Below are 14,151 nucleotides of genomic sequence, written 5' to 3' on the forward strand. Positions count from 1 at the left end.
AATTATAGATGGAGAGTCAGGCATGTGGCAGATAGCTGTACACTCTGGCTGTAAATTCTGTGAATGATGTTGACTTTTAATTGGTATGGAGCCATATTTATATTTTTTTTCTTTTCTTTCTTTCTTTCTTTCTTTCTTTCTTTTTTTCCGTCTTTCTTTCTGCCTTTGATGGGCTAAGATAACTTCTGGTTTCAAGGTTCAAGTCTCTGTGAGTTACCAAGATATTCTACCCAGAGATGCTGGTGAAGAGTGGGCCAGAGACAAAGCCCTCTAAGAAGGAAAAAAATGTCCATGGATGGTCAGTATATGCCCAGGAGAGTGTCCATGGCTGTTCAGTGTCCACCAAAGAGCGTGTTCATGGCTGGTCAGTGTCCACCTAGGAGAGTGTCCATGGATGGTCAGTGTCCACACAGGAGAGTGTCCATGACTGGTCAGTGTCCACCCAGGAGAGTGTCCATGGCTGGTCAGTGTCCACCCAGTAGAGAATCCATGGCTGGTCAGTGTCCACCCAGTAGAGAATCCATGGCTGGTCAGTGTCTGCCCAAGAAGATGTATATAGTTGTTCATATTTAGGAAAAAAATTCCCTTAGGTGGAACTCTCAAGATTTCCAATAAGCTGGATTCTCCTGTTCCAGACAGGAAGAGACTGTGGGATTTTGTGAATATGAATGCTTGAATCTCTCACTGCCTTTATTCCAAGAAAATTTCCAATCTGTACTTAAACTCTTCTATCTGTGGGAATCCTCACACCCTCAAACTGGAAAGGACTCCTGTCTGGGTTTTTTCTTGTTTTGTTTTCATCTGCATATCCTGTCTTGCAGCCACAGGTACAAAGCACATGCACATTAACTGCTTGTCCAACAAGCTCATGAGCAATGGGGAGAAAAATAATTTTAGGAAAGCAATGAAGATGTGAAGAGGAGAGAGAGCTTTTTAAAGGTTCAGATTACTGTCTTGAAACATTCTCCACCTCTGGAAAGGACCTGCAAAGGAATCCTTAGGCCTCTGTGTTCTCTCTTTTCTTCAGCTTTTGGTACCCCCTGCTGGTGAAATCTTGTGACCCAATTGACAAGAGTTGCCAAACTAATAGAGAAATACTTGCGAGTTCAGAAAAGTCACAAGTACTCGAGTGTTAAAGGCCCAGAAGGACCACCCCATGTGTCATAGGACTATTTTATGATGTTTGTCTGTTTTGTTTGGTTTTTAATGTTCTGTGACTTGAATACTCTATGGGATCCAGAGTTTTGTTTTTAAAAGACTTCTATGAACACTAACACTGCAAATATTCCAAGAACAAAATGTTGAGTTATCTACCCAAAATATCCCATGGTACATGTATTCCAAGGCCCAAACTGATGCCATACAGGGTGTTCCTTCTCTTTGGTTGCACTTATCTACTTTTGAAGTGGTTATAATTTGTACTCGGAGCAGGATAACAATCTTTTCTCCACTTCAAATCATAGACTTTTAAATAGAAATGTGTGCAACAAATTTATTGAGCATGGGCTGTGTGCCAGATACTCAGCAAGAAACTGGAGTGGATACAAGGAGTCAAAAGCCCTTCTCCCGAGAGGTGCTTACCCTAGTGGGTGAGAGTTGAGTGACTGTCACAAGAATGGAGGGGTGCTTAGCTGACATGGCATCAGAACCTTTCCTGGTCTCCTGCCAGAGTTCAAATCTACTATTAACTCTCTCTTGGCACCAAATGCTTCTCAGCATTCTCCATCTCTGTGATTTTAGATTTTCTGTGCTTACCTATTCCGTGCTTGTCTTTGTCATTTGTCTCTGGGCTTGCAGAGGGTCAAGGTGGAGAAGACGCCACTTTCTTACATTTAACAGAGCCTGATACATGTGTGTGCTCAAATATTTGTTCAAAGAATGAGTCAGCTTGAGAGGAGGAAATTACAGTTCTGTTAGTGGAGCACCAAGAAGCCCCAGAGAAGGTCTGACATTGGAATGACTTTCAGCTTTGAAAGATGAAGAGAGGTACCCAGTGGAGAATAAGAACATATCAAGGCCACGAGTATTGAGCATCACGGGGTGGGGGACATAGTTGCTCTTTACTATGAAGTGTGAACAGGAGGCTAAACTGAGGCCTAGACCATAATTTGAAGATTTGTTGGAGGAGAATGCCGCTTGTTGGTTCCTGGCCACCTGGCTACCTTAGACCCAAAATAATCACACAGAAACTGTATTATTTAAATTACGGCTTGGCCTATTAGCTCTAGATTATTATTGGCTAACTCTTACATATTATTTTGCATATTAATTTAACCCATCTCCATCAATCTGTGTATCACCACATGGCAGTGGCTTCCCAGCAAAGTTTCAGCATGTCTGACTCTGGTGGCAGTTCCATGGCATCTCTCTGACTCCGCTTTTCTTTCTCGCAGCATTCAGCCTGTCTTACCCTGCCTACCTAAGTTGTGCCTTGCTATAGGCCCAAAACAGTTTCTTTGTTCATTAATGGTAGTCACAGCACACAGAGGGGACTCCCACATCAGAAGATCTTGAGTATTTTCAGATTTGGGTGTTCTCCAGAGAGGGTAAAAAATTAAAACAGAAGAGAGAAGTTAAATTCTGTGATGATGGCAAGAAATACCCATTTTTTTCCTGTTACTAGTATTTATTTTTAATGCTTAAAAATTTGAATGCCAGCTGTGAGTTTGTGGGTTTTTTCCTCTGTGCCTCCCCCATTTCCACCTTTAGGGCTGTGTTTACCTATTGAAAAACCCTCACAGTGTTTGCCCATTACTAATTTCAGCCAGAAGCTTCAGCTGTGGGTTCATACCCAGGACACTACTGTGGTTTGGAGGAGCCCCACCCTTCCCACAAAGGACTGTGTGTTAAGCCCAAGGCCCCAAGGCCAGTGTTGTAGGTGCTTTAAAACTGTAAGACTTAGCCGGGCGGTGGTGGCGCACGCCTTTAATCCCAGCACTTGGGAGGCAGAGGCAGGTGGATCTCTGTGAGTTCGAGACCAGCCTGGTCTACAGAGCTAGTTCCAGGACAGGCTCCAAAACCACAGAGAAACCCTGTCTCGAAAAACCAAAAAAAAAAAAAAAAAAAAAAAAAAAAAAAAAAAAAAAAAAAAAAAAAAAAAAAAACAAACTGTAAGACTTAGTGAAAAAGGTTCTTAAGTCACTAGGGTGACTTTTCTGACCTCAGCCTATCTAAATCATTTTGTTTCCTGGCTCCTATCTTGAGCAACTTACTCTGCCATGTACATATAAAATGTTCACTCACTAGAGGGAAAAAAAAAAAGCAAGAGGGGCCAGCAAGTCAATGACTCCTAAGCAACCTTGCCTCTTTAGAAAAAGATAAAGTGAGAATTAAGCCTATTGTCATCTATGGAAAATCTATTAAGTAATCCCCAATACTGTTTTAGCTGTAAGATGAGTGTATATACATTTATGAACATGTTTGAAAGACTTTAGAAAAAGAAAAGAAGCTCATTGTCTCTGGTATTTTTTGTGTAAACCTAGCTAACATAGATATCATATAGCTGATACTTATAGCTTACTTTAAAAATTTTTAAAAACCTCCATGTTTTGGAGAGGCTCAGTTTTTCTTTTCGTGTGTGTGTGTGTGCATGCACACACGTGCATGCGCATATGTGTGAGTGTGTATGTATGTATGTATGTATGTATGTATGTATGTATTTGGTTCTACCGAATGTTTCTATAAAATGTCATTTTTCTAAGAAGCAGCAATATCTTTTTTGGATATTATTACTCCTTTGGAAGCCAATGATTTGTGTCAAAGGCAGCTCTGTCTATATTATTTACCCTGAATGGAATGAGATTGACTGGAAGTTCTGCCTCCAAGGAAATAGCAAAGCTCTGATTCATACTCATTTGTAGTTTCCAAGTTAATTCTCTTATCAGATTTCCTTTTATTTCCTGCTGGGGCAATGTGAGCGAGATTGGATGGAGGCAAAATATCTGCTGTATATCCTTTCAAATTTACGATTAAGAAGGTCACATATACATTTTTAAACAGACTCCTTTTTGATAATGAATGAAGAATAAAATTTTGAAATGTCATCAGCCACAAAATTATTCGTTTTTCTTTTCACTGGTGTTCTCTTTGCCAGTTGATTGTCTGCTGATGACGAGAGAAGGCCAGGCTGAGCCAAGCTGTATTTCCTGTCTTTCTTCTGACCACCTGGAGTAGTTTCAGTGGTGCACCATCTCTGCCTGTGACCAAACCATTAACGACCCAAAACAAAATGTGTTTCTTTCCTTGAGTGCAATTCCTTCCCCAGGCCAGTTTTTAAGAACAAATAAATGAAAAATTCCACTTTAGGCTACATTGATCTTCAAATTATGGCCAAATGAGGACTCTAAAAGCTATTCTCTTCTCTGTTCAGATTCCCCATGTCTTTTTCTCTGCCACACTTTCTACTGCTGGACTGTGCTCTGCAGGGACTCCATCGGAGGGGTCCTGTGACACTTGTAGCTTTTAATTAGGTTCAGTTAATGAGAACTGCTATAGGAAGTCAGAGGATGGGGAAAGGAGAATTGGAGTATTTTGGCCTGTAATAATATATTTTTTTTTGATAAATAAATCTTGCCTGCAAACCAGTAGTAAAGCTAAAGCCAATAGAGGTCAGGCAATGGTGACACATACCTTTAATCCCAGGATTTGGGAGACAGAGGCAGATGGATCTCTCTGAGTTCAAGGCCACACTAGGGTACACAATATCAATGCAGAAATAAATCCAGGTAGTGGTTGCTCACACCTTTAAACCTAGGGAGTCACATGCCTTTAATGTCAGCACTAGAGGGAATATAAATAAGAAAAGAGAGAGGCTTGGTCTGCTTAGTTTTGTAGTCACCTAGCCTTGGTGGAGGTAAGACTTCTCTAGTGACTTGGCTGTTTTGCTTATCTGACTTTTGGGTTGAACCCCAATTTCTGTCTCTGGGGTTTTATTACTTCTGCTACAGTGGCCAATGATTTCCTCTGTGTGCCCATCTAGATCTGACCAGGTCTTCTCTGTGTGCTCGTCTAAGACTGACCAGTGCCAATCTAGGACTGATCAGTTCCTCTCTGTGTGCCAATCTAGGACTGATCAGTTCCTCTCTGTGTGCTCATCTAGATCTGACCAGATCCTCTCTGTGCGCCAATCTAGGACTGACCAGATCCTACAAGAGAAAAGTTCTACCCAGCCAGCTTTCTTTTTTCAACTCTCTCCTTAGGGGTTCTGATTATGGCTTCCTCTGATTATCCCTCTGGGCTCCTAGGTGGGAAACAAGGTGTCTTGTCTCAATGCTGTATCATCTTGCTGCCCCAAGACCTTTTTAATAGTCCTTTCATAAATAAATGTAAGTGGAGACTGCTTTATCGTTCCCAGCCACGCAGACCTCAATAATGACACAGAAACTATATTAATTGCAATACTATTTGGTCTATTAGCTCAAGATTCTTATTAACTAACTCTTACATTTTAAATTAACCCTTCTCTATCAATCTGTGTATCATCACAAGGCTGTGACCTACCGTTAAGGTTCCAGTGTGTCCTCCTTCAGCAGCTATATGCCATCTACCTCCTTCAGCAACTACAAGGCATCTCTTTGACTCCACCTACTCTCTTTATATATATTTTCCAGCATGGCTATATCCTGACTTGCCATAGACCAAAGCAGCTTCTTTATTAACCAATGGCAATAAAACATACTCACAGCATACAGAGGGGACTCCCACATCAAATAAAGACTTCTGAAATTATATTCACTTAAAGGTACCATCTGTCATTTTATGTAGTCTGCACGTACACATTAGATCCGTGTTCTTAAGAGGAAGCTGTCAGTTGGAAGTTGGACACAGATAAACTTTTCTAACATACTTTTCTATCCAGATTTATCCTTTTCTTTAGTGCTTCTTGTGGCAAGGAAATCATTAACTCATGACATGACCTATCCATTATTAGGAACATTGTTCCTATGTTACATTTAAAAATTAACTTCTTTAGGATGTCTGTTCTTTCTTCACTGAAACAAGAATAATAAAGACTAGGGTTCAAGCCAAGTTATGTGAAGAATGGAGCAATAGACTCAGAAAAAAATTTATCCTTAAAATACATATTTAGCCCATAGATTTGCATCTCATAGGAACATGACAACTGTATTTAGATGTATGTGTAAACCTGGAGGACCACATGCAAGAAGGGTCATCATATTTTTATCACTTATGAAATACCTAAGTTGGAAATTTAAGTGAAATAGATTTTTTAATCCATAAGGGAAGAAGCTTTTGACCTTTTCATTCCCTAGTGAGGAATCAAAGTTGCTGTCACTTGATATAATTCAAAGACAGAATCCCACTGTGGAACTGCTGAGAAGGGTGCTGAGACATTAGAATATGGTTGGCTGAGTCAGCAAAGATTTAAAAGCAACCCCCATGTGCTCACTGTCTCCTAAGTGCCAGGCACTCTTCTCTGTGTATTGTATGTGCTACCTCATAGAATCTGTATGACTATATGGGTTTCATCCCGCTATTTGTTGCAATGCATAGACAAGTTCAGCATAGACAGAGATGAATAAACCTGCCCCAGGCAGCAGAGGTAGGCTATACACACATACATATGTCTGCTTAGAGTCAAAGGAGGTATAGCCTCAGTGGTTGGTGTTAGGACAACTAGGAGACCTTGGTGGCTATCTACCGGTCCTGCATCTCGACTTCTGGGTCCTGTCTTCCATCTTCAGGTGATTCAGATTCACACCAAACTTTAAGAAATGTTTCTCTACAGTATTGTTATTAGAAATGTCTCTCTGGTTCTCTGGGACTGCTGCTTCTATAAGAATGTTTATGGATCAAGCCCAACTTTGGCTTTTCTTTCTTTGAGCTAAAAACTAACCTTCACCCTCACCAACCACCAACCCCACTTCAGTCTGTGGCTGTGTAGTGAATTCATTCATTAGTCAATCACTAAGGAAGGCCATACTGTGTCTCTTATGAACTAGCTAAGCCCTATCAGTTGAAATTCAAGTCAACTACATCTTTAAGTCCATAAAAGAAGCCTTTGACCTTTTAGTTCCCTAGGGAGGAATAAAAATCTCGGTTGCTTGGTATAATTCAAAGAGAGATAGAATTCCACAGTGGGACTTTTGGAGGGGGAGGGTGTTTATAGGAATGAAAACAGAGGGGACAGTCTGAACTTTCTTCCCTCCAAAAAGAAAGTGGGGGAAGCATCATCATAAAACCTCATTGATTTCTCAGTATGAACTCAAATATATAACATGCTCATTGTTACGGATAAAACAACTACTAAATGAAAATTATTTCTAGTTTCAGGAAGGCTTGTGTTTACTTGACCCTGACATTGGAGAGCCTGCCTTGCCTCTGCTTATGTTGAATGAACTAAATATGGTGTTGAGAGTGGGGGATGGGGAAAGAGAGCAGCCTACCTTCCCAGTCCTCTAATGCAACTAGAATCATCTGACTGTGATTTTTCCCTTGCACATGTCCCAAAGGAAGCTGGCTAAGAAGCAGAAGGAGACACAGAGCGGAGCCCAGAGGGAGATGGGCCCCGTGGCCTCAGCTGACAAGCCCACCACCAAGCTCAGCACCAACCGCAATGATGAAGGCTTCTCCTCCAGTTCTCAGGATGTTAATGGATTCAGTAAGTCGAGTCAACTAAGGTGAATGGAGTATCAGTGGTCACTTTTGGTCCTGGTGCCTCTCCTGTGTACCACTCACAATGACTAAGTCCAGTAAACTGTGGGATCAGAATGCTTTCCTGGGATATCAGAGAGGAAGGGTCTTCTCCCTGACAAAGCTTTGGAGTAGCCTGACCTGATGTAATAGAAAAAGAATATGGGACCAGGGAAGGGGTTCAGCCAACATGCCACATGAGCATGAAGTTTGGATCCCCAGTACCCAAAGAAAATGTTCTGGATGGCATGTGCCAATAAGCTCAACTCTGGGGAGATGGAAACAGAAGAACTCTCTTGGGCTTGCTGGATAGCCAGTCTAGCCAAATCAGTGAGTTCCAAGTTCAATGAGAAACCCTGCCTCGAGAAAGAAGGTAGGGAATGATTGGAGTAGTTACGAGATACCAACTGCTGATGTCCATATGTATATATGTATATACAAGCTAAATACACAAGCACACACATGCAAATACATATGAGCGTACACATACTCTTAAACCACATATCCAAAAAAAGAGGAAAAGACAGAATCTATGCCTAAGCAGATGGAATGGGAACAAGTTTTCTTAAATAGAGACAGGTAGTTAAAAATAATAATAGTGACAAAGAAGGAGGATTGTGACCTTAAGGCAAAAAGCATACTATACTGAATTTAGTAGCTGACAATTTTTAAAACTATTTTACATTTACTTTGTAAGATAGATGAGTCATGGAATGTTTCTCTCTGTGTCCCTAATATTTAAGAAACAATCTCTAAACTCCCAAGGCTGTTGAGTTCCATGTACCTACTGGAAGCTGTGCTTCCTGAGTCCTAGGTGGTTCTATTAGGTCAAGACTATCTTCATCTTCATGCAGAATTATTAAGGCATCCTTGGCTAATATAAATAGCTTAGGTTCCACTGTTGACTCATCCAAAGGAGGACTCCGAGACTGGGTAGTTATGAGCTGAGTTTGGTAGTCAGGTTTAAAAGAGCTGCCTTTTGTTCTGATCTTTCAACCATGCTATAAGCTAGTTCTTTCCTGGATTTAATAATGTGATAATAATTTTCACTATATATCTTATACATTATAGACAAAAGGAACCGTATTTTGTAATGATCACTTTAGATATGGTCTGTCTGGAGGATGTGGAGTGATGAGAACATGAAAGAATAAAGGAAACATATATATATATATATATATATATATATATATATATATATCACACCATCTTTGATGCAGACACTCTCGTTTCATTTCCTCCATAATCCTACAAGATACTTAGTGTTGCAGATCCTATTTCATTGGTAAGATATGTTTATCTCAGCTTCCCAGTGCTACACAGATCATTTCTCATGGATTTAAGACCCCTAAGCTGGTATGAAGCAAAAAAACTTGGAAGGTTTTCCAAACAAAATCTCCTTGTGGATGAGACACAAGGCAGAGACTCAAGGCTGTGGATTTTATACCATCATCCAGGTAGTTCTTAGAGACATCCTTTAGGAACAGAGCCTCAAGGAAGGCAATTATGATTTTCAAATATAGATGTGCTGTCTTTGGGGGAAAAGGTTAGTTGAAACCTACCCTCCCCCCAAAAAGGCTGAGGGAAAAGGGATACTCAAATTCTTTACCCGCATTCACCAACTGGTCACATTTTTCAATATTGGCATCTGGTTGCACTTTCTCTCACTAAACCCAATCTTCTGAGCTATTTAGAAACAAAGTTGAAGTTTTTGAAACATTCTACCTGTAGAGATTTGGGTATGTGGATTCCTAGGATGTAAAACAGCTCTTCAACACACCTCAATAAAATTAATCTTCATTAAGAAGTGTGACTTGATCCAATAATATCAAAGATGTTCATCTACAGTTTAAAGATCTCTTGCATCGCATCCCCAGAATATTCTGCTTCCTTCACTGTAGTTCAGAATCCAGACAAGGAGCTCATATTCCATTTGGTTTGTTCTCTCTGTCAGCCTTCCTATGACAGAGAGACTTCCCATGACTTTATTTTCTTGGGAATCTGACATTTTCCAAAGTCTCATGTGGTAGTTCCATAAAATGGTCTACATGCCGGAGCTCTCTGATTTACCATCAGATTTCATTTAGACTAATCCTATTGGGAAAAGATGGTGGTATTGTTTACTGCTCTAGACTTTATCAATAGCCACATGCTATCACTCTGCCCCATTGACAATGCCAAGTTTGAATACCTCTTAAAGTTGGATAATGGCTTTTACAATAAAAATCTAAAAATATACTGATGATCTTACCAACAGATATTTAATTTTTGCTTCTTCTTAGTGCTAAGAGGCAATCTGTGATCTGCTTCATCCTGCACACAGTCCTTTCCTCCCTTAATCTGGGTGAATTGCCTAGATCGTGTATTTCCTGGAGATTAAGAAAGAGTGAGCAGACAGAGAGCTAGAAAGGCACAGAGGAGCTGCCTAGGAAGTAGACATAGCACATCCTTGAAGAAAGGTTGATCCTGAGTTGTCTCTGACCCTTCTACTTTGAGCATTGCAAATTTTTCTTGAAATTGGCCCTAGTGGTACTTACCCAGACCAAAGCTCTCCTGTATAGCCCAGCCTCATGTGCACACTTATTTTCTTGTTAAAAAAGCATCCGGAAAGGCATCAGATGCCGAAAGCTTATGGTCCAAGAAGCTTGACAATCACTGTGACCCTGAGATTTCAGGCATTTAATCTCAAGCTTGCTAGTCACATGGGAAAACAACATAGGCTACACTGATTTCTTGGATTTCAAAGAGATATAGCACCGCTGTTTGCACTGTGGACGAAAAGTTAGGTCGTTGAGATAAAAATACTAAAGACTGGGTGGATTCTTCACTAAAGAGAAAGGGGAAGAACATTCAGCTGAAATCTGATGAGGCATTTTAAAGATCAAGGATAGTCTTCCCAAACAATTTAGTGTGTATGGTATCCATATTTTATGTTTGAATACACATGCATATATAAAGCCATATGTGCTCCTATGTACCTGTGTATACATATTTATTCTAATGGTATTCCTTTTTAAAAAACAGAAAAAAAACAACTTTAAACTGACTGGTTATATTCAATTATTATGAAATCTTGCATTTGTTATAATCACTGAATATTTTAGATTCTTTCTAGACATCTAGCATCTAGGGCTGCAGCTGTAAACACACTCTGGAGATTTTTTTATTTTTCTGAATGCCCTAAAGTGCATCAGGTAACTTTTGAAATGCCCAATGGAACCACTTGGATGAGATTTGAAGGGGAAAATGTAAGTAATGCTTATACTGGAGATGTAGAAATTGCTTCTAAAATCACCCTGATGTATGTAAAATTGAATCTATTTTTGTGACATTAGAGAAGTGGCTGTCTGGCTTCTGAATCGGCGTCTTTAAGAGCGACTGAGATTATGTGCAAATTTTGAGACAGCATTGAGAGAGGGAGGGCACAGAACGGTTGTTATATTGGGTAAGATTGTAGAAAGACATGCTTTGGGCAATTATTTCATTATTGAGCAGGTGGGCCCTAGCTTTATTCAAATTCTGTGTCATTCTGCTTAGGTCTGTTTTCTGGCCTTATCTATTACCAGTGACTGCTACATTTGGCAACATCTATTCAGTCAAGCCTCTCAATATTGTATAGGAACAATGACCTCTGGGACAGCAGGGTGACAGGGCTTTGCCAGATAGGGGCTGCTGTTTTGAGTGCTTAGGCATTCTTTTAAAAGCAGTGCATGGAACATTTCAAGGACAAACAATGCACATTGTTTTCCATTTAAAGAAAATCTGGCTTTTATTAGGTAATCTGATTGTGATCTTGGCTGCCTTGAGTACTTGTAATTTTTTTCCTGTGATCTTTAGCTCCCTGGGATTGTTTTCTGGGGCTTTCTTCAAGTACCTGCCTTATATATCATGCTTACATCTGCTTCATCTTGTGTATTTGCATGCCTTCTGCTGGCTCATTTTCAGACTAAATAAAAAGCTTCAAAACAAATCACAGTTGTATCCCTCTAATGCGGGAGCTTAGCCGTTCACCTTTCTCATAGTGCATTTGGGCATCCTTGTTCACTAGCCACCACTGACTGCACTCTCATGGAGCTAGAGTTACAGGAAATTGTAAACCACCTGATGTGGGCACTGAGAATCAAACCCAGGTCCTTTGGAAGAGGAGCAAGCAAGAGCTTTTAACTACTGAGCCATCTCTTCAGATTCCAGAGAATTATTTCTATTGGTGCTACACATTTCAACAGTACACCCTTATTTCCGTGTCATAGGTAATATAGGTTTTCTATGTCATCTCTTCTTATGGGGAAACTGAGGTATGGAGTACATGTTCTTTGACAGGTGATAATCAGGACACATTTTTCTTGTATCGATTATAGCCTATCCACCTAGTTCTACCAAGAATTTAGGGAAATACCCAATAAGAACACCCTTGATAAAAACAATAGTAAAAAAATAAGATTAAAAAAATATAAATAAAAAGAATAAAGTAAAGTCAATGAAACATTATCATATAATTATATCATGATTGAATCTAAATATGCAGGCTAGATCATATTAAAATCACCAGACATTAGACCATTAAGTGTGCGGCTAAGTCAGGAAAAAGCTGAGAAAAGCAGTTATAAATTAGGAACGCACCTCACGAATAAATATTTTTCAAAATGTACTTATCGCAGTATTTTTTATTTGTGGATGTAGATGTGTATGTGTATGCAGGTGCCTGCAGCAGTTACTAGCGTTTAAATAGCGATCTGTCTCTTGACTTCCTGGTAGCAAACACTCGAAGAAGGTAACTTGGAGGAGAACCTACTATGCACTGGATCTTTTGTTTTTTGTAAATTATTATCAAACCTCCTCAGAAGTATGTGATTTCTATATTACCTTCATTTTGAAAATGAGGACACCAGGTTTGAGGCAGCTAAAGTAAACAAGCCCAAAGTCACAGAGCACAGAAATAGTAGACTTAAGATTAGGAGCCAAATAGGGTTACCCACCCTCAAACCAGAGTCATTCATTGTAGCTTAGCAACTGCCAGCTCCACTGAGTGAGCTTTTTGGTACTGGCAGAGACAGACAGTGCTATTTCCCAGTGACAGGGTGGGTAAATTTTCGACCACATGAACAAAAGCTGCCACCACCTCTCTGTAGAACACAGGAGACTATGTCTGGGTACTGCAATGGAACCAGGTTGTCACGAGGTGCTGGCCAGCCTTGTAGGAACCCTGTCCCGACCATATGTATATAACTGAACCCACTTGACAGTAAACCGATACATTTATATATTAAAAACATCTTCCTAAAATTCTTTGAAGAATCGTTAAAGAAATCGACATCCAAAAGCACACATTCCCCTTTACAAGCTGGACATTTTTGTCTCTAATCTTTATCAATCCCTCTACTGTGAAGCTGGGTAGAAAAGAAAAGATACAAAGCAAAATAACCCTGCAGAGCAGGAGGACAGTGCCTCCTCCCATCTCCTCTATTCGTCCAAACTCCTGCTGCAGATGCACCTGCCCAGTAGATACTCGCACAAACAGGTTCTGTATGAATTCTCCCTCTAGGAGATTCCGAGGAAAGCCAAGACTTTAGATCAGTGGTCTCATCCTCATTATTGCCGAGCTGGTGCAATCTGCAAGAAGACAGAGAAATAATGAACAGCAGTGGCTTCTAGCCCCTGACTCACCACAGGGCAAGAAAACAGAGGTCCAGATAATGTGCACCTTTGTTGTGTGGCTTTGTGCTAAAGCAACCTGCACAAAGAACTCCAGGACTCTTCCCACATCTTTGTGACCAAAATACACTTACAAGTACATTTCAAGAACAAAAAATGTGCATTGTTTTCCAGCTAAAGAAACACTGCCCTTTCTTCAGTAATCTGATTTTGATCTCACTGGCTTGCATATTGATAATTCTTTCCTTGTGATTGTTTGTTCCTTTTCTGGATGTTTTTTCGGGTGCTGTCCTTGTATATTGTGCTTATGTCTTCTTCATCTTAAGTATTCATGTGTCATCTTCTCCTGGTTCATTTCAGTCCAAGCAGAAATGCTTCAGGGGCTGTTTTCTTCTGATGATGAGAGCAGCCCCTAAAGCCTGAGGCATGTCCTTGTCACTCGACAGACAGAACTCATAAAAGGGTTCCTTTGGGCTCAAGCCAGTGAATGCTGAAGTTTGATTCTCTCACAGAATGGTTGAACAGAGATGGGGCTGGCAGAAGGAAGCACTAGGCAAATGCAGCCCAATTTAGTTTAGAAATAGGGCATTGAGAAGATAGATGAGGACTTTAAAATATACCAGGGGTTGGAGAGGACTGTGGTGAACTCCTTGGGAAGGTGAACCAACTAAATTGTGGACTTGGTATGTAATGTTGATGACTGCTTCCTCCATTGAGGACCTTATCTGGGTCTGTTTTGTTTCTGCTGAATACTTTTGTGTATTATTGTGTATCTAGTCCCAAGAAGAAGAGCTTTGGTAGAATTTTTATGCCAGTATTATAAATAACATCACTATAGCATAAAAT

The 14,151-nt window shown here is 40.2% G+C and overlaps 1 protein-coding gene across 14 annotated transcripts in view; it reads left to right on the top strand.

The window, feature by feature from the left end:
• The window catches only part of Ptprt (protein tyrosine phosphatase receptor type T), a 1,077,234-nt gene that overhangs the window by 934,571 nt on the left and 128,512 nt on the right, over window positions 1-14,151 (top strand). For 8 of the 14 annotated variants that reach the window (XM_057780248.1, XM_057780255.1, XM_057780252.1 and 5 more), the window contains one exon: window positions 7,473-7,621. In XM_057780248.1, coding sequence (XP_057636231.1) covers window positions 7,473-7,621 — 149 coding nt within the window. Of the gene's footprint in view, window positions 1-7,462; window positions 7,622-14,151 lie in introns of all 14 variants that reach the window. The other 6 variants (XM_057780246.1, XM_057780251.1, XM_057780250.1 and 3 more) reach the window with 1 other exon arrangement.

This window comes from Chionomys nivalis, chromosome 9 (assembly GCF_950005125.1).
Source record: "Chionomys nivalis chromosome 9, mChiNiv1.1, whole genome shotgun sequence".
Taxonomy (NCBI): Eukaryota; Metazoa; Chordata; class Mammalia; order Rodentia; family Cricetidae; genus Chionomys; species Chionomys nivalis.